This window comes from Pteropus alecto, unplaced genomic scaffold (genome assembly GCF_000325575.1).
Source record: "Pteropus alecto unplaced genomic scaffold, ASM32557v1 scaffold223, whole genome shotgun sequence".
NCBI lineage: Eukaryota > Metazoa > Chordata > Mammalia > Chiroptera > Pteropodidae > Pteropus > Pteropus alecto.
Window position 1 is genome coordinate 1,858,335 of NW_006434441.1, and position 24,532 is coordinate 1,882,866.

Consider the following 24,532-nt stretch of genomic DNA (forward strand, 5'->3'; position numbering starts at 1 on the left):
TCAGAGCCGAGGGGGCCCAGGGTCCAGCCCTGCCCTTGGCGGGAGCCTCCCGCGGAAAACGCTGCCGGGCCGGCCCGAACCTGACCTACCTGGCTGCGGCGGCCGGTCGCACGGGCGTCCCGTGCTGTCGGGCCAGGCTCGCGGGGCGGGGGAACTGAGGTCGGCAGGCACCGAAACACTGGTGTCAGATACCAAGGCCGCGAGCCGCTCAGGGAACCTCGGACGCAGCCCGTCCCGCGGCTCCTCTAATAAGACGTCTGAAGAGGCGGCGCTCCCTGGTGACGTCACAGGACGACGACCAATAGTAGGGCGTCTTCCGGTCCCGGAAGTGACGTATGGGGCAGATGGCCTCTTGTGGACCATCAGAACTGTGGGTAGGCCGGGCGCCTGCGAGTCTGCTTATTCCCTTGTCTCGCGCAGACCCGGGTGCAAGCGCTTCCTAAGGCGTCGCGCTGGCCTTCCCCGCGTCGGATCCCGTCCCTGGGCTGGGCACCGTTCCGATCGTTGGGCAAATGCTGTGGAAGAAACTAATTATAGGGTGCTGGTTGACAAAGACAGATCTGTCTTCTGATGCTGGTTTATCATTGAGAGAGGTGATGAGGGCACCCATTTTACTAGGGGGCACCTGAGTCTGTAAGCTTTGCTCAAGATGACGCAGCGAGGGGAACCAGCATTCTTGACCCCAGGTCCAGCCTTTTACGCCCACATTCACTTTGGCCCTGCTGGCTCTGCTAGCGGCCACGGGCACCCTTTCCTGAGCAGGTGGGTCTCCACCTGTATCCCACTTTCCTCTCCATTCCCGGAACCCTGCCCAGCTCGCACTGCATTCCCTTTATGACCAGCTGGTTCAGACAAAATCCATGCCATTGTTGCTGACCCGGGCAAAACTAGATTCGAACTTGCTTCCAGTGGAGGGAGTAATCCAGATTCCTAGATACTTCATATTATTGGAAACTAAAGTACCTATATTTTAAAATGTTAAACCTTGCATTTCTGGGGTAAACCCAAGTCTGTCATGGGGTTACATATATCATGTATATGTTACACTGTTGAAATGAGAATAGTAACATTCTGATTTTTACATCTTCGTGTATAGTTGAGAATGTCCTGTAATTTTTCTTACCCTATCTATGACTGATTTTTTTAAAAAATCCTGGTAATAAAAGCCTTCTATAAAACCGAGAGAGAGAGAGAATGAATGGGACTTGGCTTAGACCACATGAGTCTTGTGGCCCAGGTCAGGACTAAGGTCTGGACCCTGAGCCCAGGGCTCCTTTTAGACTCCTCATTGCCACTCAGCCACATGGAGGTGTGCACAGCCCAGCTGCCCCTCTACACTGAGTGTCTGGGTCAGGAAGGTGCTGGGTAGATGAGTGGGAAACAGATGTACAAATAGTTGGATGAATGGATGGATCTGTGGGTGGATAGATGGCTTTCTCTCTACTCTGAGCTCTATGGCCATCATGAAGTGGGTGACTCAGTACTTACACCACCCTGGAGCCACCATCCTGGGTCCACTCTTTAATGGCTGAGAGGTCCTAACACCTTTCAGCCCAGCTTCCTCATCATGCCCATCAGGCTGTGACCAGGGTGCACAGGCTCAGCATAGTGGCTGGCCCGTGGCAAATGCAGACCATCCCATCCCAGACAGCAAAGTCTGGCTCCCTTGCTCTAATTGTGCCGAGGCCCTGGAGCTCAGGTCGGGTGGAGCCTTTAATGTGTGTGTGTGGTGATGGAAGGTCCTGTCCTCTACCCTCCCGGCTACTGCTGAGATGCCCATCAGCCAAAGCTAGTGACCCATGGAGGCTTGGGTCTGCATCATTGTGAAGATGCTGTCACATGGCATGGGGTCTGGCCCTTGAACCACTGCCAGACCCCCCCAGAACCTCCCTACTCTCTGTCCCCGAGTTGGGGATCCCCCTCCATGCCTCTCCCCAGGCTCTCAGTTCTTTCTCCTCCCCTGGCATAACCCTCACTGAGTTTACACTTTTGAAAATAAAAGCAGGGAAAGAAGATGTCTTTAGGCAAATTCTGCTTCTGCCCTGTGACCTGACACTCCAGCCAAGGGGAACATGCAGAAATCACTTTCTGGAGCTGGTAAAGAAAAATGATCTGAGGACAAAATACAAATGGCACTTCCAGAAGGCACTCCACCCAGCAGGCTCTGTGTGGAGGCTACAGGGCTGGCGTTTCTGGTAAGGGCTCCCAACTGTATACAACTCTGCTTTCGGTGACATCATGCCAAGAGCTGGAAATCGAGTGTGGAATCTGGCAAATGCTACAATATGGGGATAGTAGAACATTTACCAGCACAGCATTGGGCAGGAGTTGTGGTAAACAGCAGGGAGGGAGGGGCAGGGCCGAAGTCCAGAGTCAGGACAGAGCCAATGAGAGTCCCTCTCCTTTGTCAAGTTCATTTTATTAAAATATACAGGACTGAATATTGGTGGGCTCTGAGAACAGGAACCTCCCTTCCAGGCCATGCCCAAGGGAGACACTTCTGCCATGCAGATATGCGGCCAGTCCACATCCCAGCGTAGGGGACAGGCCCCTCCTGGCTGGACATGCAGCCAGGCTGGCTGAGACCAAGGGGGCAGGGGCATGGTGGTGATACCCTCCTGTGGTTTTGGCCCCTGAGAAGCAGAGCTACACCAGCTGGGAGGGCCAGGCTGGGTGGGGGGCAAGATCCCTGAGCCAGGGGAAGCTGATGCTCTCCTGAAGGAGAGGAGAGGGACCCCCCCATCAGACTAGAGATGGGGTGTCAGTGCAACTCCAAGGGGAGGATCACCTGTGTGTGGGTGCCAAAGGGACCTCGTGGCCGAACCAGGCCAGTCTCCACAGCCTCTGCCATTTTGTCCTCCCTCACAGAGCCCTGCCCACCCTGGGGCCAGGCCTGAGCAGAGACAGGGTGGCAGCCAATGGAATGTATGGATGGAAGTGTCCCTCAGAAGGGCCCGTGCTGCCATTCTGTCTTCTGGAGGTCCCTGTGAACCTGCCACTGGCCTCAGGTGGAAATTGCCCCATCCCTAGGGCAGAACCCAGCCAAGCAGCATCCCAGAGTTTGTGCTTTTGAGTGTTGGTGACCTGGGCTGGGGATAGGCTTTGAGCCCCCACTGCTCTAAAGCACAGAATGGACCCCCAGGTTCCTTCCCTGGGTCACCTGTATCAGGGCTGTTGGCATCCAGGCCTCGGCCACCAGGAGGGCCTTGTCTCGGAGAAGCAGTGTCCTCAGCTCCCCTCGTGGGCTCCACCGGAGCTGCTGGGGTGCTTGTGCTTTTTGTATGGGGTTGGGGTGAGCCCATGTGGAGGAGTAGCCACACTGCTGCAGGACCCTGACCAGGAAGGAGGCTCAGCCAAACTGCTCAGCCAAGGGAGACAGAAGCCGAGGGCACAGAGGGAGGAGAAGCCCTTCCCAAGCCTGCTGGCCACCTGGGCTCCCTGGCTGCCAATCCCTGAGCCACGTTTCCTCTTCTTGGGACTTATGATGACCTACGATGACCTATGATGACATACAATGACCTTAGGGCAAACAGTCTGGAGACTGAGGGGTGGGGGCAGCCCTGCCACTGTATCCCCACTGAGCCACACCTGGGCAGACAGTCCCCCTCACATTCACCACCAGGAAACCTGGCCCTGGGCCTGAAGGGCCCCCTTCCTGGGGTGGAGGGAGAACGGGGCCCAGTGGGAATGTGGTTAGTGGGCAGGTTGTGGCCAGGGGGACAAGGAGGCCAGAGCAACCCCAGCCTGGCCCATGGTGCTGGGAACTGAGGGTGGTAGGAGGGCAGGGCATGTAGGCTCACACAGGAGGGGCTTTAGTTCTGGAGACTGGACCCCACTCTCTGCAGGGAAGCTAAGCGCTTTCTGCTCACACCCAGCGGCTGTAGTCACGGCTCCTCCAGCTGCCCACCCCAGAGGCAGCCTCCCCCACCAGCCTGGGACAGGGCTGGCTGGGGGTGTGTGGCTCATGTCACCTGGACCCAGATCCCAGCCAGCTGCAGCCTCTCCCTGACCTCTGCCCCCTCTGCTAGCCCATAGGAACGGCATGTGTGTATGTGCGTGTGTGCGCATGTGCATGCGTGTGCATGTGTATCTGGAGCAAATTGTTCACTTTTTGCAAATGTATTAGAAAAAAGTTTCTCGTAGAGGCTGCTCCTCACAGGACTGAGGTTCTTTTGGGGGCTGTGGTGGCAAGGCCCACGCGGGACCCCTCATGGGTCCTAGATGACGTTCTCGAACAGCTGCATGGAGCTCATGATATTCTCGTCCTGCATGGGGAGTGGATGAACGGTCTGGTCAGACCCTGAATGGCCAGGGTGCAGTAGGCCTACCATTAGCCACCTCAAGCAGATTATTGCCAGGGACCCCTCTGTCTGTGTCCCTGGTCGGGGAGCCAGCCAGGCACAGTCCGTCTTTGCCCCGTGCTCAACCACAGCTCATCTGGGAGTAGCTGGCTCACTGCCGAACAGGCCTCCAGGCTGGACACCCAGATCGAGGCCAGCACCAACTGAAAGGCTGCTCTGGGAGTGAGGCAGGTGGCCAAGGCCCGGTGTCCCCCCACCCCAAAGGGTGCTTTGGAGAGGAGAATCAGCAGAGCTGGGAGGCTCCAGGTGCTTGTCCCCCCCGTGTGACCCTACCTGAGGGCCATAGGACCTCATCGCCCTTCCGTTGGCCCCATGTCTGCCCCTCCAACTCCAGGCATGCAAGGGCAGGGCTGAGGGACAGTGCACTCAAGTGGGCTGTGGCTGGCAGGAGTGGGTGGGAAAGGCCTGGGACTGGCAGGGGCAGGACACTGGGTGTTCTCAACCTTTGATGCCACCTACCTTCTGGCAGGTCTCCAGGAACTCATCAATAGTCACCACTCCGTCCTGATTCCGGTCCATTTTCTGTAACCCAAGCCATGCCCTCAGTGTGTCTGTGTCTCACCAGAAACAGCCCCTGCCCCAAGCCTGTGCACATAGCAGTAGACGGGCTCCCTCAGGTCAACCTGTTCCCTCTGTCCCCTACCCTGTATCCCGGCCACATAAAGTGCCTTCCTCAGCCACCTCCTACCCCACAGATGACCTCTCCCCAGTCTGCTCCCCGACCCTAGCTGCTTCCCATGCCTCTTGGGGTACTTCCTAGAATGCATCCTGACAGGCAGCCAGGGCAGATGGAGCAACTGAGGCATAAGAGGGCCACATGTCCCATAGACACCGTGGGGTCACCCCAACCCACCCTTCTCACAGACAGTTTCTGGGGGAGGGGCTGGGGGAGCTTCTGAAGGTACCAGAACAGTGGCCTGGGTGTCAGCCCTCCCAGAGACAGATTCAGCAGATTGGGAAGTGGGATGATGTTTTAATTCGTTCCTCGAGGTCCTGACAACCAGCCAGGGGGGAGATGCCAGTTTAACCGCTTCTGGGAGCCTTCGGGAGTGGGGCCCAGAGAGGGGAGGGGCTTGTCTAGGGATGCTGGAAGCAGGAGCCCCTTCCTCCTCTGCTGCCCGTCCTGCATACTCAGGTGGGGCGCTCACCTGGAAGAACCTCTCCACGTGCTCCAGCGGCGCATCCTCCCTCAAGAGGGGGTAAGTGTGCCGGCCCATCATGTCATAAATGGACTTCATGATGGCCAGCATCTCCTGGAGGGGCGGATGGGCAGGCATGGGTCTGGCTGCAAGGAGCAGGGAGTGCGAGGGCCCAAGGGAAGGGGGCTGCATCAAAGGGCAGAGGATCCCTCCAGAACAGCTCTGAGTGAGTGCGAGGGGCCCCCATCCACTCTGCCCAGTGCCAGCTTCTGGATGTCCAAGAAAAGCTGGAGATAGATTTTTAAGTTCAGTCTCCCAAATGTGAAACTGTGGCCACTCTTTCATATACAAAATATGTTTGGGCCAAAAATCTCAACTGTGGCCCCTTGGGGTGGGGGTCCCCACATGCCTTAAGAGACCATACTGCCCCTCGATTGGTGGGAGCCAAGGCTAGCCACCCCCCTCAGCTTCTCCACCTGTGTGTCCCCCAGGCCCTCCCATAGGCAGGGATGACACGAAGACACTTGTTGAACTGGATTAAAATGTGTGTGGGACACATAGACCCTACTCCCCACACCTAGGAGACAAGGACAGAGAGAACCCCTTGATGGCTGTCCCCTGCCTTGTCTCTGGGAAGAAAAGGAGTGCAGGACAGCCCAGGCAGCAGCAGACCGGCCACATCCAGCCACCCGTACCTCTCTGGTGATATAGCCGTCCTTGTTAATGTCATAGAGGTTAAAAGCCCATTTGAGCTTCTCCTGGACCGTTCCTCGCAGGAGGATGGAGAGGCCAACCACGAAGTCCTGAGAGGGAGGGAGAGAGGGTGCGGGGTGACAATTTGACATCCAGATTTTATTTTCAGTCCCCTGTGATGCTTCCACTGAATTCACAGCTCTAGAGTTTCCAATACAGAGTGGGGAGAGTGTCCATCAGGTCGGCAGTGTGCATGTGTGTGTATATGTGTGAGAGTGTGCACATGTGCATGTGCGTGCACATGCATGTGTCTGCGCATGTGTGAGGGCATGCATGTGTGAGCATGCACGCACATACGAGTGCACACATGTGAACATGCATGCACATGAGTGGGTACATGTGCACATGTGTGACGAGCACATGTGATAGGTGCATGTGTGTTGTGCACGCATGTGCATGTATGAGGGCATGCATGTGTGAGCGTGTGTGCTCATGCAAGTGTGTGCATGTGATCGTGTGTGCACAAGAGAATACATATGTGACTGTATGCATGTGTGAGTGTGCATTTCCGCACGTATGATTAGTGCATTGTGTGTGCATGTGCATGAGTGCATGTTAGTGTGTGTGTGCACACGTGTGATGAATGCATGTGTGTGCACATGTACATATGAGCGCATAAGTGCATTGTGAGGGTATGCATGTGCGAGCATGCATTCAAATGTGAGTGTGCATGTGTGATCATGTGTGCACATGAGTGCACATATGTAACTATGCATGTGTGCACGTTCACACATGTGATGAATGTACGTGTGAGCACGTGCGTGCGTGAGCATGCATTCATGCACACATGTGCACGAGTGTTGTATGTGTAAATGTGTATGTATGTGTGGGTGTGCATGTGTTCATGTGTGTGCATGAGTTCATGTGTAAGTGTGCATGCATATGTGAGTGTGCATGTGTGTGAGTGTGAGCATGTGTGCATGTGCACGTGTGGCAGGGATGGCATGGTTGGCTGATACTGATGTTAGGGTGCTTCAAAACATCCAGCTTCAGAAGCTAAGCTAACAGAGCTCAGTTCTGGGGTCAGGACAAACCTCTGATGGTAGCTGATACTAATGTGACAAGACAGAGATGTTCCAGTGGCTTCCATATGGAAATGTCAGCTGTTGTGTTACAACAGCTGGTGTGATGCAAGTCTTTCCCTCCACTTCCCGAAGGCTGGTGGGCTGAGCCCCCTGCCCTGCAGGATCCTCCAGGCTATTCAGAAAGAAGGGGAACAGAGAAGGCCTGTCTCAGAACTGGGTGGAGGGTGGCAGACCGCACAGGGATGGGGCCACACACCACAAGGCTTAGTCCTAGCTCAAACGTTACGCTTTCTGAGTCTGAGGAAGCTTGTGCCATGCAAGAGAAAGACTAAGGGCAATAGAGGAAAACAATCTGGAAGAAACAAAATTATTCCAGGGGGAAAATTGAAGCAACACAAATGGTTAGATTCAGAGACTGGAAATCTGACATCTCTAAAATAAGAATAGGAAGCTATAAAATGGGAATAATCAAGAACAAGAAAGGGGGGTGAAGAGGCCCGCTCTGGAGGGACCCCCCACTTGACAGCAGGAGTGCCAAGAAGAATGGAGGACATGGAGGGAAGCGAGTCGAGAAGAGAAGCCTTCCTAGAATGGAAGGCTGTGTGTGTGTGTCCAGGGTCTGCTGAGTCATCAGTGTCAGCCACAACGCCTGCAAACAGCCCACTGTGTCACCTGCAGGCACGTATCGTAATGACATTTCCAAAACCTGGGTGCAAAGAGAGGATCATACAAGCTTCCAGAGAAAAAGCAAAAGCAAAGAGAAACACAGAATCAAGTCCCGCACACAGTGCCAGGGATCAGCAGGCTTTGCCTTTGATGGCAACACGAGGGGCAGGAAGCCAGTGGCATGATGGCCACCATCCTGAAGGAGCACCGCCTCCCACCAACACGTCAAGCAAGAGAGAGAACAGAGTGAAGACATTCCCAGATGTCCAAAGCCTCGAAAGTCACCTCCCACATACTCTCTGTTTCCCAGGAAGCTGCTGGCAGCTGTGCCCCTGAAAACAGAGAGTAAAGCAAGAAAGAGGGAGGTGACAGGAGTCCTGAACCAGGAGATGCAACACAGGAGAGAGACGAAGAGTTCCACAGGTGGTGCTCAGTCCCAATGGAGGATGAAGCTGGGGAAGCATCATCAGGGGGGGTGCTGGTCCAGACAACTGGGGAAGGGTGAGTGAATGATGAGGTCACAGACCCGCCCGAGGAAAATGAAAACTCGAGACAATTGTCAACGGCAGGCAGAATCAAAATGTATGCAGGGAGGGGAGTGTCATCAAAGCTCAGCGGGGCTCAGATTCACATGCTTGGGGTGATCGAGAGTCCTTGTCCACTCTGCATCCTGTAGCTCTGTTGGAAGCCAGAGGATGGGAAAAACTTATGTATGAGAGGCCCCAGTCCTCACCATTGCATCTGAGACTGGACAGCCAGGAGGAGAAGTAGAGGCTCGCTGCTGGGAGATGGGGAGACAAAGAGTGACAACTGGCTAAAACGGGAAGGCGGTTGCCTCCTTGGGTGTGTGTGGGTGGTTAAGCGCTGTTTTCCAAGGCACACCCTGGAATCTATGGGTCTCTCAAAGGCATGGGTGTAACAAGTGAAGCGAATGCAAGCGTGACTTCAAGGAGAAACCATGTGATACTTCCTGCATGCCCAAGTCGAGGCAGAGATCACCCCCGCACGATTTACTCAGCAGTGGACGTCAGAGCATCTCAGGTCACATCACTCCCTGTTCCCTGGGGACTGGCACACTTTCCCCATGGGAGGTAGAGCCATGGAGTCCCGCAAGGACCCCCTTCCGTGTAGGCTAGGGGAGGGGCTGAGTGGAAGCCCTCATGCTCAGCCACGACTGAGGAATGTCCCCTTCCAGTGTCTCTGAGCATGTGTGTGTTATAGCAGTGACGGCGCCTAGGGAGAGGTGGGTGGGAATGTGCCCTGCAAGGCCATTGGCCTATCCTCAAAGAAACACAGAGGACCCCAAGTCCAGCCAGCTCGCTAGTTTTCAGCCCCAGGGAGCACAATGGCATGTGCGACTATTGCTGGTTGTATTTGACTCTGCTCTTAGCTCCGAAGTGTACAGAGCCCATCACATCCACAGCTCTGCTTTGTGGCTGACCCTGGGGAGAGTCCAGCAAAGGTGAGGGGCTCCTGCAGTTATGCTGTGACATGGAGAGGTCTTGGTTTCCAGGCTAAAACACCGCAGGGTGCTCACGAGGGGCACAGGTGGAGCTCAGAGCAGGACTCAGCAGAGGGTGGGAGCAGAAGCTGTGACACAGTTGCAGGCCTTCTCTCTGCTTGTTGAAGTCACACTCAGGTGGTCTGTGTCCCAGTCAGAGGCCTGCACAGGCTCCCTCTGGTGGGCATGTCCCAGAGCACTCAGGGGGAGCTGCAGAGCAGCGGGTAGGCCTGAGGGGGTCGTGGGGCCAAGGCTCCACGCGGCTGTGCTGAGCTTTGCTGGGTTTGCCAGTTTACTTCCTGGAAGCCTTTGGATGAAGGCAAGGAAGTGATCACATTTTACCAACACAATAAACTTCCATTAACACGTGTCTTGTCTCTCAAGGAGATGCAGGACTGGAGTCACTGTAAATACCCATCAGCCACCTGAGCTTCTGTCTTCAGAGCTCACTGAGCCTGAGGCCCAGGGGCCGAGTGTTGCTCCCATCCTGTCGGGGTCCTTCCCAGCCGTAAGCAACGGGAAGGGGGCTGCTGCTTGGATGGTCCCTATAACTGCACCTGCAGAGAAGCGCGGGTGGCCCAGGATGCACCAAACGGAGGGGTTGCAGCACCAGCGCCCCCAACTTAGCCACTGATAGCACCCCCAAAGACCCACCACCAACCACCTTAAAGGGGCAGTTATAGGGACCATCTAAGACCCCTCCTGGGGGAGCGAAAGAGATGCCCACAGGAGGTGACCTAGACCTTCCAGCCACCTGTCGCACGCCAGGTCCCTGCTGAGCCCTCCGATCCTCCAATTTCAAAACAAGAGAGACCACCCACAATGCCCTGGTGGGTCCGTCACACTCAGGTCCTCCCCGCACTTCACTCCTGGACGCCTCAGGTGCCTCCTGAAGGATCTGCAGGAACTGGTCACAGGGGAGGGGCCGGGGGACAATGCATTTTCCCTGTTTACTCCTGTGTACTAATTGGATTTTTACGACATGCAGGTGTCACTGAGAATAAAGATGAAAACACTGCATATTCACATGTGCACAAGCCCTAAGAGCGTGGCCGGACAGGGTGGGGCCCTGTGGTCAGTGAGCCGGAGAGCAGGTTGGTGGCCTCAGTGAGTGTCAGTGTGCTGCCGGCTGCGCTGGCGGCCGTAAAAGGAACAGAGCAGTGTTAGGCCAAATGATTGAGATATTATTATCCCCCAGGCTGGTCCAGGGGCTTTCTGAACAGCCTGCTGGCCCTGTGGCTTTCCTGTCACCGCCCTTGGCCCTTGCACCAAGTGGTTATTGATCATGCCTAGCTCTCAGCAGAGCTTTCTTCCTAAAAGAGGTTTCAGCTTTTCACCTGCTGCTATTTTTAGGGGCTCCATAGAGGGGCCTCCTTCAAATGATCTGGCGGCTGGGCCTGGGTGGGACCTACAGCCACCCACATAGAGCTGGGGGGCCTTCGTGGGAGGCTCACTCAGTGTCTGGCCGGGACGGCGGGAGCCTGCTTGAGCTGGGTGCTCTGTTTTCTGGCAAGGGGGTGAATTTGGTTGCTGGGTGCCCAAAACCCACCGTCAGCACAGACCCCGGAGTGAGGCCTTGCCCCCTTTCTAAATGCATATTCACGCTGGGTGGCAACCACCTTAGGGTGCCTCGGTGGCTCCCTGGGTTCAGCGGGGCTGGAATGGAAGACAAGGCTGGGAATAGGGTAACTGATGAACAAAACCAAATTCCAGTGACATTGGTTAGGCCTGGGCCAGCCAAGCACAGTCCACTCATTCCCCGGGGGATACGCTGGGCCATGTCCTCCAGGATCACGTCTGCCCCTCTGGATAGCCAGAAGACGTGGCACCAGGGCAGGCTGCAGGGACGGCAGGGACCTACCTCAAAGTGGATGGCCCCATTCCCATCAGCATCGAAGGCGTTGAAGAGGAAGTGCGCGTAGGTGGTGGCATCTGGGGGAAATGAAGTGCGGGTGTTTTGAGGCTGCTTGGAAGCCAAGCCCCCACCCCAGGCAGCCCTGCCTGGGGGGCAGGTTCAGCTGGGTCCCCACTTCCAATAGGACAGAGGTAACACTAGGCTTCCAAAAAGCTAGTGGTGGAGGTAAGGGTCCCCTCCTTGTAAAAAGGATGCCCATCTTCTACAAAACAGCCACAGAGACACAGTGGGGCTTTGAGGGGGTGGGGTGTTGGCCTTGGACTCACCTCCCTGAGGGAAGAACTGTGCGTAAATGAGTTTGAAGGTGTCTTCATCCACCAGGCCCGAGGGACACTCCTGCAACAGAAAGCTACACCCTTAAAGCCACCTCGGCCACCTCCGCCCTGCACCCTGATTCTCCTTCTGGGTGATGCCTGCTGCCCCGGGTATTGCCTACTCCAAACCCCCAGGAGAGCCTGGTGGTGGAGCAGGGGAGGCAGATCCCTTCAGGCCAGTAGGGTCCATCCATACACCCCTACTCTGTGTCAGCAGAGACACAGAAAGAAGCATGGACAGTCAGAACACTGATGCTGGGGCTCGGTCACCCCAAAACAGCTCTCCCACAAATCGTGAGCCCCACCGAGTCCCCTGTGGTATTTGCTGTGCATGGAAAAGTCTCTAAGAAGGTCTGCCTGGGCCACGGTTCCCCTTCCTGGACCCAGGGACAGGGGTCTGGGGACTAGGGTCCCCCTTCCCAGAGCTAGGGACAGGGGTCTGGGTGGGCCGCAGTCCCCCTTTCCAGAGCCAGGGACAGCAGTCTGGGGGTCGGTACCCCTCCCAGGAGTGGGGTCACTCACGTTCTTGAAACCCCTGTAGAGGGACTGCAGCTCCTTCTTGGTGAACTTAGTCTGTGCCTGCAGCTGCTCCAGCCCCTCTGGCTGGTGACGCACTGTGGACAGCTCCAGCTCACTGTCGCTGCTGTCTGGAGAGAACACAGACCAGGAGGACATGTATCCGCTCCTCCAGCTTGCTGCAGGGTGGGCGCCAGGCCATGGGCTGGCGTCGGGGGTGGAGGGCTCTCTCTGTATGACTGCATGTGCGGTCACACAGGCTGTGGGCTGCACAGATGGGGGCTACAGTGGAGCTGCACGCCCAGGCCGCCCTGCCTCTCGCTCCTTGCACAGTACGGGCCCCCACTCATTGCCTGGAGTGTGCCCACGGTGTCAGCCACATGTGGGGGGACAGGGACTAGGAGCCGGCCTTGTCCTGGAGAGACAATAAACAAGGGGTTGCCGGGGGTAGGGGGCGGTGGTAAAAGACAGTGAGATGGCTCAACAGACCCTCAACCTTCGAGACCCAATTCCTGGCCGCCTCCTTCATGCATCCCTCCCTGTCTTCTGCCAGGAATGGGAGGGCTCCCCTCTTGGCCCAACCAGCCCAATGTGTTGCTGCTTGGCTGCATTTGGGGGATTACTCATACCGAAAAGAGGTCAGCCCTCAAGTGCCCATCAGGCAGAAACCGGCCCTTCTTTTGATAACAGCGCATTCAAATGTTAGCCTTGGCGGGGATGGGGGTGGCTAGGATAGTGTGGGGTCCAGGTGATCTTTACCTTTTTATGTTTTTTTTTTTTTTTTTTTTTTACCTTTTCCTAATTTCTTTTGGTAGGGCATCCATCACTTTTATAATACAAACTAGAGCTACAGATGGCAGCACTCAGTGCTTACACCTGCTGAGCAGCCTGGTCACATAATCACAGACCTTTCCACCAAGAAGGGAAGCATGGTTCCCACTGCACTGTCACCACCCCAGCCTCCTCTGGCACCCTGAGGATGGAGATGATCTGCAGAAACCCTGCCCTGCCCACCCCATGCCCGAGGAGCCCAGCACAGAGCCGGGCACGGCCTCTCCCGTGAGCACTGCCCACTCCCACTAGCCAAGAGCAGCCTGCAAACTGCCCAGCTGCCAAGCTCTGCTGCTTTGGTCACATACCCCCCAGTCTTCAAGACAGCGATTTCACACCATCCTCTCTTTAAATTGCCATCCTGACCCTCCAGGTACTTCCTATATCACTGAGAAAGTAGAAGCCACAGAAGAAAATTTACCCAACTTCCTGCCACCACGTCCACCTGTGTCTGGCCCAGACCTCTACTTTTTCTCCCAATCTGGTGATGAACTGTCCCTGTTCCTGGCTAAGTCCTCCACTTATGCAGTGGGTCCCTGCCCAGCCCCTCTCACCTACTCAAGCATGAGGCTCTGGAAATTCTCTCCACCCTTCCCTCTCTCCTCACCACCTTTCTTCCCTCCTTTCTAGATCATTCCCATCACTGTACGGACACCTGGCAATCCTCTGTCAAGTTTAACATAGGCAAACTTTGCAAGCCGGCAATTCCACTCTGGATTCTAACATCCTAAATAGAATCTCACCTAGCTAAGGGGAACTGCATAAGGATACTCATGGCAACAGTATTTTTGATGGGGGAGCTGGGGGGCAGCCCGGGGATCTGTCAAAAGTGGGATGGGGGAGGATATAGGGGATGCACACCAGGGAGAACCATGCAGTGGATTAGAGGTACACATCAACACACAATTCCAAGGAACTCAGTGAACCTCATGGAGAAAAAATAAAATGAAAACCACACACAGGAACAGCACGGTCAGACTGATGAAAACCAAAGATGAAGAGTCAGTCTTAAAAGCAGCCAGTGAGAAGGGGATCCAACATAAGAAGGGCACTTGACTTCTCACAAGAAATTATGTAGATCAAGAGACAGTGGAACAACACTTTGAGTTTGAGAAAGAAAAAAAAAATCCGTTAACCTAGAATTCTATAGCCAGCAATAATATCCTTTTAAAAAGGAGGGTGAAATAAAGGCATTTTCAGATAAATGAATGCTAGCGAACTTGTTGCCAGCAGAAATGTACTACAAGAAATGTGAAAGGAAGTACTTTAGGATGAAGGGAAATGATATCATATAAAACTCAAGATTGGCAGGAAAAGAAGAGGAAGCTAATAGAAATCTTTGAGCTGAATGCATTCGAAAAGATAACATCAAAATTTTTGAGATTCAGCTAGATTAGTACTTAGAGAAACATTTCATGCATTAAATGCCTATTTTTGAAAAGAGAAAAGGTTTTAAATAAATAATATAAGCTTCCACCTAGAGAGAAATAGAAGAGTAAAATAAACCCAATGTAAGCAGAAGGAAGGAAACAGGAAGAGATAAGAACAGAAATCAATGAAATCAGAAACAAAACAAAACAATTTAGAGACCATCAATGAAATCAAAAGACGGTACTCTGAAAACATCAATAAAATTGATAAAACTCTAACAAGAATGAAAAGGACAAAAACTGGCAATATCAGGAATAAATGGGGGAAATAAGTGTAGACTCTCCAGATATTAAAAGGATAAAAGGAATATATGAACAAGTATCTGTATACAAATTCAAGAACTTTGATAAAACAGCCCAATTCCTTAAAACTCATAAACTACCTAAATTCACCCAAGATGAAAGAGATAACCCAAATATGCCTAACCAATATTCCGCATGAACATAAATGCAAAAATTCTCAACAAAACATTCGCAGATTGAGTCCACTGATGTACAAAAAGAAGACTACACCACACAAAATGTTTTTTTTTCCCCAGGAATGAAAGGCTAATCCAGCATTTGAGAATAAACCAACATAATCCACCATATCAACAATCTAAAAAAGAAAAACGTGGTCACATCAATGATGTATAAAAAGTATTTAACAAGACTCCATGTTCATTCATGATTTTAAAAAAAGCTCAGTAAATGAGGAATGCAAGGGAGCTTCCTCACCCTGATAAAAGACATCTACAAAAAATCTACAGTTAATGTCATACCTACTGGTAACAGACTGAAGGTCCTTCCCCTAAGACTGAGAATGTGCAAGAATATCTGCTCTCTCCTCTCCTATTAAACATCATGCTGAAAGTCCTAGCTGGTGCAAAAAGGGAGAGAGAAAAGAAAAAGGAAGGAAGACACCAATGGAAGGATATTCTACAAAACTGTTAGCCAATAACATTTTTAAACATGAAGGTCACAAAAGTCAAGGGAACACAGAGAAACTATTCCTGATCAAAGAAGGCTAAAGAGATACAACAAGCAGGTATCATGTGTGATCCTGGATTAGATCCTTTTCTTATAAAGTTTATTATCATACAATAATAATTTATTATGACAATAATAATAAATCTGAATGGAGTCTTGGTACTATGCAACTTTTCAAAATTATTTTTAAATAAAAAGTTTGTGTAAAAAAGGACAAGAGAAAGGAAAAGTGTTAAGATTAGACTGGAAAACAAAACAAAACACCAAACTAGCCCTATTCACAGATGGTATGGTTATCTATGCAGATAATCCCAAAGAATATACTAAAAATCCTCTAATAAGTGAGTTTAGCAAGGTCACAGGATACAAAGTCAACACACAAAATCAGTTACATTTCTACAGACCAGCAATGTATATTTGGAAAATTTAAAAAACAATGCTATTTACAATCACTCTCTCCACAAATGAAATATTTGGGCATAAATAAATATAACAAAACACGCACATAATCTATATGCTGAAAACTACAAAATGCTGATGAAAGAAATCACAGAAGATTGAAATGTGAAGAGACATACCATGTTCATGGATTGAAAGATTCAACATCATAAAGATGTCGGTTATCTCTACAACAATCTATAGATTTAACATAATTCCAATAAAAATACAGAAAGATTTTTTAGTAGATATAGACACACTGATTCTGAAATTTATATGGAAAGGCAAAGGAAACAGAATAGCTAAAGCAGTTTTGAAGAAGAATAAAATGGGAGAAATCTGTCTATGATTTTAAGACTTACGATACAGCTACAGTAATCAAGACCATTTGGCGCTGGAGGAGAGAGACACACAGATTTGTGAAATGAAGCAGGTAACCCAGAAACAGATCCACACAGTGACCAGCTGATTTTTGGCAGATGCGCAAAAGCGATTCAATGAGTAAAGCGTAGATTTTTTTCCAACAGATAGTGCTGGAAAATTTGACTTCCGTCTACAAAAAGATGGACTTTGATACAGCATTGGGAATGCAGTCAATAATACTGTAATAACTACATATAGTGCCAGGTGGGTACTGGACTTATTGGAGGGATCACCTCACAAGTTATGTAAATGTCTAATCAGTATGTTGTACACCTGAAACTAATATAATATTAAATGTCAACTGCAATTGAAAAATAAGTGAAATGAAATTAAAAAGTGAACTTTGACTAAATCTTATATCTTATTCAAAAATGAACTCAAAATGGAGCATAGATTTAAAAGTAAGACATAAAACTTCTATATAAAACTTCTAGAAAAAATACAAAGAAGAAAATCTTCATGGCCTGGTTATAGGCAAAGAGTTCTTAGACATGATACCAACAGCACGATCCATAAAAAAAAATTGATATATTGTACTTTTTAATGAAAAATTAAAACTTTTGCTCTGTAAGAGATACTGTTAAATAAAAAGATAAGCTACAGTCTAGGAGAAAATATTTGCAAATTATATATCTGACAAAGGATATCCAGCATACACGAGCAACTCTTAAAACTCAGCCGTAAGAAAATAAACAATTCAAATTTATGAATGGGCCAAGGACTTGATCAAAATACTTCACCCAAGAGGACACATAGATGGCAAATAAGCATATAAAAAGTTGTTTAACACCATTTGCAATGAGGAAAATCCGAATTAAAACCATGATGAAATACAATTACCCACATAGTAAAATCAAGCACTGTTAAGAATGCAGACGAACCGAAACTGTTATACTTTGCTGGCAGGAGTGAAAATGGTACTGTCACTCGAGGAATCAGTAGCAGTTTCTGATAAACATCTATATTCTATATGACCCAGAAATCCCACTCCTGTTATTTACCCAAATGAAATGGTAACTCTTGTCTTCACACACTAACTTATGCAAATGTTTAGAGCAACCTTAATTCACAGTCGTCAAAAGGCGGAGGTGACCCAAATGTCCCTCGACCGGTGAATAGATAACTGAACCGTGGTCCACGCACATAACGGAGTACTTACTACCCGTCAACGTATGTGAACAAACTACTCAGTGAGAGGGATGAATCTCGAATGCACTGGTGAATGAGAGAATCAGACTCCAGGGGCTATGTAATGTAGGATGCTGGGTATACGCCATTCTAGAAAATAGAAAATTATAGAAATCATAGGGAAGGAGAATGTGTTAGGAGCTAGGGGCAAAAAATGTGGGAATTTTTTTGTGGTGACGGAGCTGTTTAATATCTTGATTGTGACGGAGCTGTTTAATATCTTGATTGTGGTAGATGTCACATGACTGCATTTGTCAAAATTGACAGAACTGGAGAAAGCAGACATGTGCATGCACGCACAGAAGAAAGGCCACAGCAAGAAGGCAGCCATCTGCCAGCCAGGACAAGGGGCCTCACCAGAAACCAGCCCTGCTGGCACCCCGATCTGGGACTTCCAGCCTCCAGACCGTGCAAAATAAATATCTGTTGTTTAAGCCTCCCTGTCCACAGTATTTTGTTATAGTAGCCTGAGCAGAACAACGGATACAACTGGTCTACCGTCAGTCGCTCCTCTACTCTGGAGAGCTCAGCAGGGACTCCTGTCTGCTCCTTGCCATACCCCGCCTGGAATACTGCCTGCATGTGGGGGTGTTCTAGAACACACACTGGGTAGGATGGGCCCCCACAGCTGTTTCCCTAGGTGGGTACGTGGATGAATGCCTTCAGTGTCGATTTGAATGTCTCCAGGCAGGGCCTACCCACTGCCGGTTGTCCCAGGCCCCTACACTCACTGTCACTTATATCTACTGGGCACAGCAGGGATGGGGAATCAGAAAGAGGAATGATATTCCAAGACTTCAGACCAACGACAGCAGATAGGGGTCAAAGTTCACCTTGGGCAGAGGGTCCCAGGTGAGTCAAGAGCCAGGTGGGCACAGGAGCCATGGGAGGGCCCAAAGCAGGGGAAAAGCTTGTCTGATCTCCATCCTAGAAGGGCTACTCTGGCTGCAGGCATCAAAGGAAGCCATGAAGAGAACAGAGAGAGGAACTGGCAGGAGATGTCAGGAAGGAAGGAGCCACTGTCACTAGCCACCGAGTGAACCATCCACCAAGACATGGGGTTAAATCACCCAGAGCTGGAAGATGCTGTAGGATGGTTGTTGTGTGACTTTTCAATGTGACGCAGGAGCATCATCTACAGGAAACTGTGCCTGACTCCATTCATTACCCATCAGGGCCCAAGTGCCGCACATTCAGATGGAGAAGCCCGAGCTGCGTACAACTCGTGTCCGTCAGGGACACAAATGATTTCTGTCCGCAGTAGATACAGCCTTAAAGCTACTGGCTGTTATTGCCCTTGGGACACTTAACGCCATGATCTGATCTCAGCCTTGGGCTGTGAACAGCCTTGCTATCCACTTGTCCCCTCACTGTGCTCGACAAATTAAAATCGACCTTGATTTTGACCTTTAGGCTTGGTCAGGCAGAGGGGATCTCTCCCGTTTCTTGGCAAATGCATACCAGTTGTCTAGGTCACCTGGTTCCCGGGCCTGGGGACACTTCTCCACCCTCTGTCCTGAGGCCTGGCTGTCCTTTCCTCTGGGAGCCTCATTCCACGAATCTGGCACAGTTCTCTGAACTGTCAGGAACTATCTGAGGCCCCTCCTGGCTCTCCTCTCCTAGGTTTATGTCAGTGGAGACGTGGCCAGCTCTGTCTAGAGCTGTCTGAGGTGTCACTCCTGCCTTTGGCAATGGCAGGGTGCCCTGGCAATCAGTGGGCGGAAGTAGCATTTGCATAGCGTTCGTCCCCCCACTGGGGCCTTGCTTGGCCCAACCGTGCAGTCAGCTGCACCTGCCATCACCCCCACCACTCCCTAGGCCCAGCCCTCCTCGCCTCTCTGGGGGCTAGTCCTGGACCAAGCCCCCATCAGGTATCCATTGATAACCAGTGGTCTGCAACAAAGGTTTCACCTCTCTATCAAACAAGCATTTTCAATGTTGTTTTAAAGTTGAGTGTCCCAAAGTAGAGCAGCAGCCTGACAGATACAATGGGGCCTTCCTCCCAGGAGTAAGAGCCCGGCCTAGGTTCCTGCCACCCACTCCACGGGCCCCTCTGTGCAAGACCCACCTGCAGAGAGGTGGCTCCAAACCTTTACTTCGCTGAGTTAAGGTGTTCCAGTCTGGGGTGATGGGCACTTTTGGCTGATGTCTTTGCAGGAGCCCGTGAAGCCCCTGGGCTGCCCCCAATGCCTCTGCGAGGCTCCCCTGCAGGCTGCTCCCCTACCACCCACACCCGCCTTTGCTCTGTCTGTGGGAAGACTCCAAATTGCTGTCTACACTCGTTGGCTCCAATTCTTCTTGAACCCAGCTGGCGGGTTCAGCCCTAACCTAGTCTCTGCTGGTCAGGCAACTCTTAGACCTTGGGAGGGTCAGGGGAGGCCTCTGGGGTTAGACTCCCTTATGACCCAGCAGGGCCTTCTATCTGTAGGGGTCCTGGGCTGCCAAGTAAGACTTCCTGTGAGATTCCTGACTAAGCCCCTTGGCAACCACTGACCATGTCCAGACGTGCAACAGTAGAGGCACGAACTTGGGGTGGGGGACCTGGCCAGCAACGCCAGGCCTGGGGCTGCGGCCCACTTCCCTGTCCTGCAGAAGCCACTGTCGGGACACTCCCTTTCCGGGAGCTGGACTGGCAGGCATCAGCCTCGGCCAGTCAAAACTCAGGTGCCTGGGACTTACAGAGGACAGAATGAAGGACAGCCGCCGTGATAAAGGGCCTGTCACTGCATCCTCTTTGCCCAGTAGTGCAGTCAGTGGTGTGTGACCCCGGGAGTCCTTTGGGCTAGGCCATTTCTGGCAGAAATGGTGAGAGCTAACACATACAAAGTGCCCCTCTGTGCCGGGCACTGCTTCCTCAGCTTTGCACATATTCACACATTTAGTCCTTTTGGCGCTCTGTGAGGAGGATTCTCCTCACCTGAGATTTGGACCTAGGCAGCTGCCTCCACTTTGGGCTCCTGATACCTGCGCCTAAGAGACTGGGATGCGCATGGCTGTCCCTGTGACGTTAGAGACACATCCAGGATGGTGCACCCGAGCTCAGAAAGGTCCTGGCTTTCCACTTTCCGGCTGGGTGACCTTGGCCAAGTCACTTTTTCTCCCTGAGCCTCGGATTCCTCATCTATAAAATGGGCACACTGTTGAGGACAAAGTTAGGATATGTACAAAGTGCCTGGTGCACACAGAGCGCTCACTAGATGCTGGCTACTGTCATTGTCATCAGCACTCCAGATCTGGAAACCTGCCCAGGGGCCACAGGAGTCCTGCCAGGCTTGCAGTGCATGACAACAGCGGCCCCTGCTAGGAAAAGAGCACCCGGGATACTCACAGCTTTGCCAGCCCCGGCAAAGGTAGGAGAGGGTGCTGGGAGAGGGGAGCAAGACAGGGAGCAGTAGGATAAAGGCGACCCTCCCGGCACCCAGGTTACCTTTGCAAGGCCAGGCCCCATGGGCATCTTACGTATAGGGCAGCTCTAGAGGGTTGGGGTCGTGTCCCAGAGGGAGGAAGTGCTGGGCCAGGCTGAGCACATCCCTGTTCTAGGCACCCCTATTCTCTCCTTCATATCTGCCCCCCCTCAGCTGCCTGTACCCCGGCCTCACAATCCAGCCTCCTTCCCCCACCCCAGCCACAGGGACCCTCCCCTCAGAGGGCACCTGCCCAGGACTGCCCTAAAAGGAGGGCCAAGATCCCATGTTACTTGTGTTCCTGCAGCATCACACGCCTGGCATACAATGGGTGTATAATAAGTGGGTGCTGACAGTGGCATGCAACTTATGCTTACTCAACACCTGCTGTTTGCTAGGCAGCACTGGGCACATTCTGGGGCTGCTATCTTCGGGACTTGGGGACACAGAAAATTTCAGTACAGCATCACCAAACACAACCTGAGATGAAGGGAGCCAGAGGCCAGGGAAAGCTCACGGGGAGATGGTGCCTCTGATCCAGCCTCCTCACTTACAGACAAGGGGCAGAGCTCAGATGGGAAAAGTGACTCGCCAAATGCATGACAACGTGTCAGGGGCCAAGTTGGGGCTGAAAGGCAGCTGTCCAGTCCCTAGCCAGGGCTCCTTCTGGAATGAGGCTTCTAAGGTTACTACCAACATCTGGGCCTGATAATTCTTTGGGGGGGGCAGACTTCCTGCACACAGCAGGGTGTTTAGCAGTGCCCCCGGCCTCCACCCTCTGGCTGCCGGTAGCACCTTCCTCTCAACTATGACAATCAAAAATGTCTTCAGGGATTACCAAATGTCTACTGAGGAACAAGCTGCCCTCAGCTGACAGCTACTACTCTAGAACTTAGGGAAGCCAGACTCAGAAAACCAGCAGCCAGAATCAAGCCTTGGGGCACATATGTGGACACAGAGGTCTGGTGTTAGGCCTTGTCGGCCTCGAGAACAAGGCTGGCCAGCCCAGGCTCACTTCCTACCACCTCACCCTGGGAATCCCTTAGAACTAAGTGCCACTTCTAACTTTTGCAAAGTGCCTAGTTTACCAACCCTCTGCCCCCACCTTGTCAAGTACATGGTGGAAAATAGTCTATTATCATCCTCATTCCACAGATGAGAAAATTAAGATGCACCAAAGTCACTCAGTAAGCTAGCGGCCACATCAGGCTGGAAGTCCCCCTGACGAAGTCACCAGAGATAGACTGACAGGGGACCCAGGCAGAGAGATGAGGGCCTTTCCACTCCTGCATCTATTTCTAGAAGGCTGCATCCCTACCACCGGGATCCATTAGTCCCTAACAATCCCCAGGGCCTCATAACTCTGGTCTCTTTCAGAAGAGAACTACGGAGGCTCAGAGAGGACAAGAGGCACATCCCACTGCAAGCGCTCAGGCTTGGGGGGGACCTGGGCACCGGCTCCTTCCCTCGGTGCCAGGTGCCAGCTTGTATCTAGCTTGGGCCGGAGGGCTGGGCTCCTCGTGGCCCATCCCACAGTCCCTTAGTCATTGCCTGGCCAGTGGGCCCTTCCAGGCACTACCGGGCCCCATCAACAGAGGACATCCGGAACTGTGTTCCCTCCCTCTGACGCAGTGAGAGCGAATTTGCAGCCCTGAATCAGTTCTGTTCGCCCGACTTATCATTCTATTGCTGATTATTAATGACGTTCGGTTGACAAGCTCATGTGTTTATTACACATGAAGAGGAATGCTGGGGCATGGAAACCCTGCTGATAAGTGACCACCCCATGAGGCAGGTGTTATCCCACTTTGTAGAGGGTCACACTTTGTAAAGGGTCACTCAGAAAGCTTGAGGGAGTTTCACAGCCAGTACATGAGGGTTCCAGGACTCCAGCTCAGAGCTGGATGACTCTGGGGCACTGTGCTCCTCCCAGCACATCCAGACCCCAGGACACCAGGGGCACAAGTGGCAACGTACCAGAAAAGGCAAACTAATTAGAGCCTGAAGTGAGCATTTCAGTGGGTTGAGTAGGGCATCTGCAGATACCCTCTCCTAGGAAGCACAGAAGCCGACTTCAGACTGACTCAGACGATGAGAGAAAAGCTGGGTGGCACCTTGAGCCACATCCCTGGCTGTCCTAGGGCCAGCTGGCCAAGCAGCCTCTGGTGAGCACAACTGACTTGGACTGTCCTGTGGAGGGAGGGAGACCTCCATGCCTACCACAGGCTCCAGGAGGGGCCTACCGCAAGAGTCCAGGATGGTGCCCGGCAGGAGGCAGGGCCCTCAGGGGCACAGAAGAATGGGAGGCTCAGTCTCCCATCACCCATTCCTTTCCCACCAAGTTCTCCATCACCGATCCCCCTGCCAGAGTCAATGTCCCGCCAAGTGTAGGCCTGGCTGGGGAACTTTCCTCTCCAAGTAAAATCTAAGGTTCAAGGTGTCACCTCTCAGAACTACCTTGAGCAGGTCCCTTCTCTCTGGGCCTCCTGAACACACCTAAAAAAGGTATGATGGAACCACATGGTTTCTGAGGAGCACATGGCCATAAACTTCAGATAAAGAGCCGGCCCTGGGCTCTAAAGGCAAAAGGGAGGCTGGGCCTGGCTTTCTGGCCCTGTGCTCCTTCATGCCCTCAGCAGTTCTTCACAGGGGGTGGGGTGCATCTCCATCTGCAAGAAGTAGGGCCAAGCCGTCCCTGGGGAAGGAGCTGGAGCATGGCAAGGTCAGCAGGGTGCTGGGGCAGGTAGATACCCCTCCTCCTCTAAGAGGACAATCGGGGAGCACAGGCGACACGAGCAGGGCAGGCTGGCCCCTTCCCCACGGTCCAAGGGTTCAAGACTGCAACTGCCTCTTTGGAACTGGGGGAGGACAGGTGATAGCCCTGGTGAGTCAAGGTCCCCTTCAGAATGGATGTGCCGTGCAACCTACCCAGAAGTCTAGGGAGGTGCCAGGGGCTGGGAAGCAAGTCCAAAGGTGCCTGCCAGGGGTCCTGGGAGACCACAGTGTCTGATTTAGAGTAGGTCTGTCTCCTCAGTGTTTTATTGGGACAGAAAAGCGGCGCCTGAGGATTTGATTACTGATCCCGCAGCCCTGAGCCTGGGGAGGGAGAACTGGATATGGGATGGGGCAAAAGGGACGCCCCGACACACCGCAGAGGCTTTGTATTACTCGCTATCCAGGGCCCTGGGCGGAGGGTTTCCTTTCAACTTCACCCTGAGCTACCTCCAGCCTTCGGGGGGGATCCAAGACGGCTGTGCTGTCCGCAGCGGCTCGGACTGGCGGGCCTGGGACAGCCAAGGATGCAGCTCAAGGTGCCTCACCGCATCTCGCTCACACCCACCCCAAGCGCCGCCGTTTTGTCCCCTCCAGGAGCCCGAGGACCCTCTGTTCCCTTGGTCCCAGAGCTCCGAAACCCAGAGGCGGCCCGGCGGCGGAGCTAGGCGTGCCGGGCTGAGGGAGGCTCCTTGCCCGCCGGGTCCCCGCAGAGCGCCACCCGGGCGGAGGGCAGCGGGGGCGGGGCCACGCGTTACCTTCCATGGACATGGGCTCCAGGATACCGAACTGCTTGAGCACCGCGATGAACAGCAGCACCACCACGGCCATGGCGCACAGCTCCATACCCTGAATGCCCATGGCGGCCCGCGCGCTGCCTCCGAGGC

General features: G+C 52.7%; 2 protein-coding genes across 7 annotated transcripts in view; both read right to left on the reverse strand.

Moving 5' to 3' along the window:
• Positions 1–281, reverse strand: part of LOC102888242 (fumarylacetoacetate hydrolase domain-containing protein 2) — a 7,214-nt gene extending 6,933 nt beyond the window's left edge. For 2 of the 3 annotated variants that reach the window (XM_025045057.1, XM_006909439.3), the window contains exon 1: positions 90–280. The gene's annotated coding sequence lies outside the window, so the exon portion shown is untranslated. Of the gene's footprint in view, positions 1–89 lie in introns of all 3 variants that reach the window. The other variant, XM_015587391.2, reaches the window with a different exon arrangement.
• A 2,131-nt stretch (positions 282–2,412) lies between these two features.
• KCNIP3 (potassium voltage-gated channel interacting protein 3) lies at positions 2,413–24,526 on the reverse strand. Of its 4 annotated transcripts, XM_006909440.3 has the most exons (8): positions 24,404–24,526; positions 12,197–12,321; positions 11,627–11,696; positions 11,307–11,377; positions 6,196–6,303; positions 5,510–5,614; positions 4,821–4,883; positions 2,413–4,265 (listed from the first exon to the last, which is right to left on the reverse strand). In XM_006909440.3, the coding sequence occupies exons 1-8, from the start codon at positions 24,504–24,506 to the stop codon at positions 4,218–4,220; spliced, it is 693 nt and encodes a 230-aa protein (XP_006909502.1). In that variant the 5' UTR covers positions 24,507–24,526; the 3' UTR covers positions 2,413–4,217. The 4 variants fall into 4 exon arrangements, 3 of the variants coding, with proteins under 3 accessions (XP_006909502.1, XP_024900821.1, XP_024900820.1); XM_025045053.1 differs by lacking the exon at positions 5,510–5,614; XR_003045597.1 differs by lacking the exons at positions 2,413–4,265; positions 4,821–4,883; positions 5,510–5,614; positions 6,196–6,303 and adding an exon at positions 6,334–10,002 and having other exon boundaries at positions 10,267–11,377.
• Positions 24,527–24,532: the final 6 nt, after the last annotated feature.

What these genes read in the sequence shown, in the direction of transcription:
- KCNIP3 (XM_025045052.1), bottom strand. Translation starts at nt 24,506, where the DNA reads ATGGGCATTCAGGGTATGGAGCTGTGCGCCATGGCCGTGGTGGTGCTG. An exon ending in TCTACAGGGGTTTCAAGAAC is followed by an intron (nt 11,697 to 12,196) that starts GTGAGTGACCCC and finishes TTTCTGTTGCAG; the next exon opens with GAGTGTCCCTCGGGCCTGGT. An exon ending in ACAGTTCTTCCCTCAGGGAG is followed by an intron (nt 11,378 to 11,626) that starts GTGAGTCCAAGG and finishes CATTTCCCCCAG; the next exon opens with ATGCCACCACCTACGCGCAC.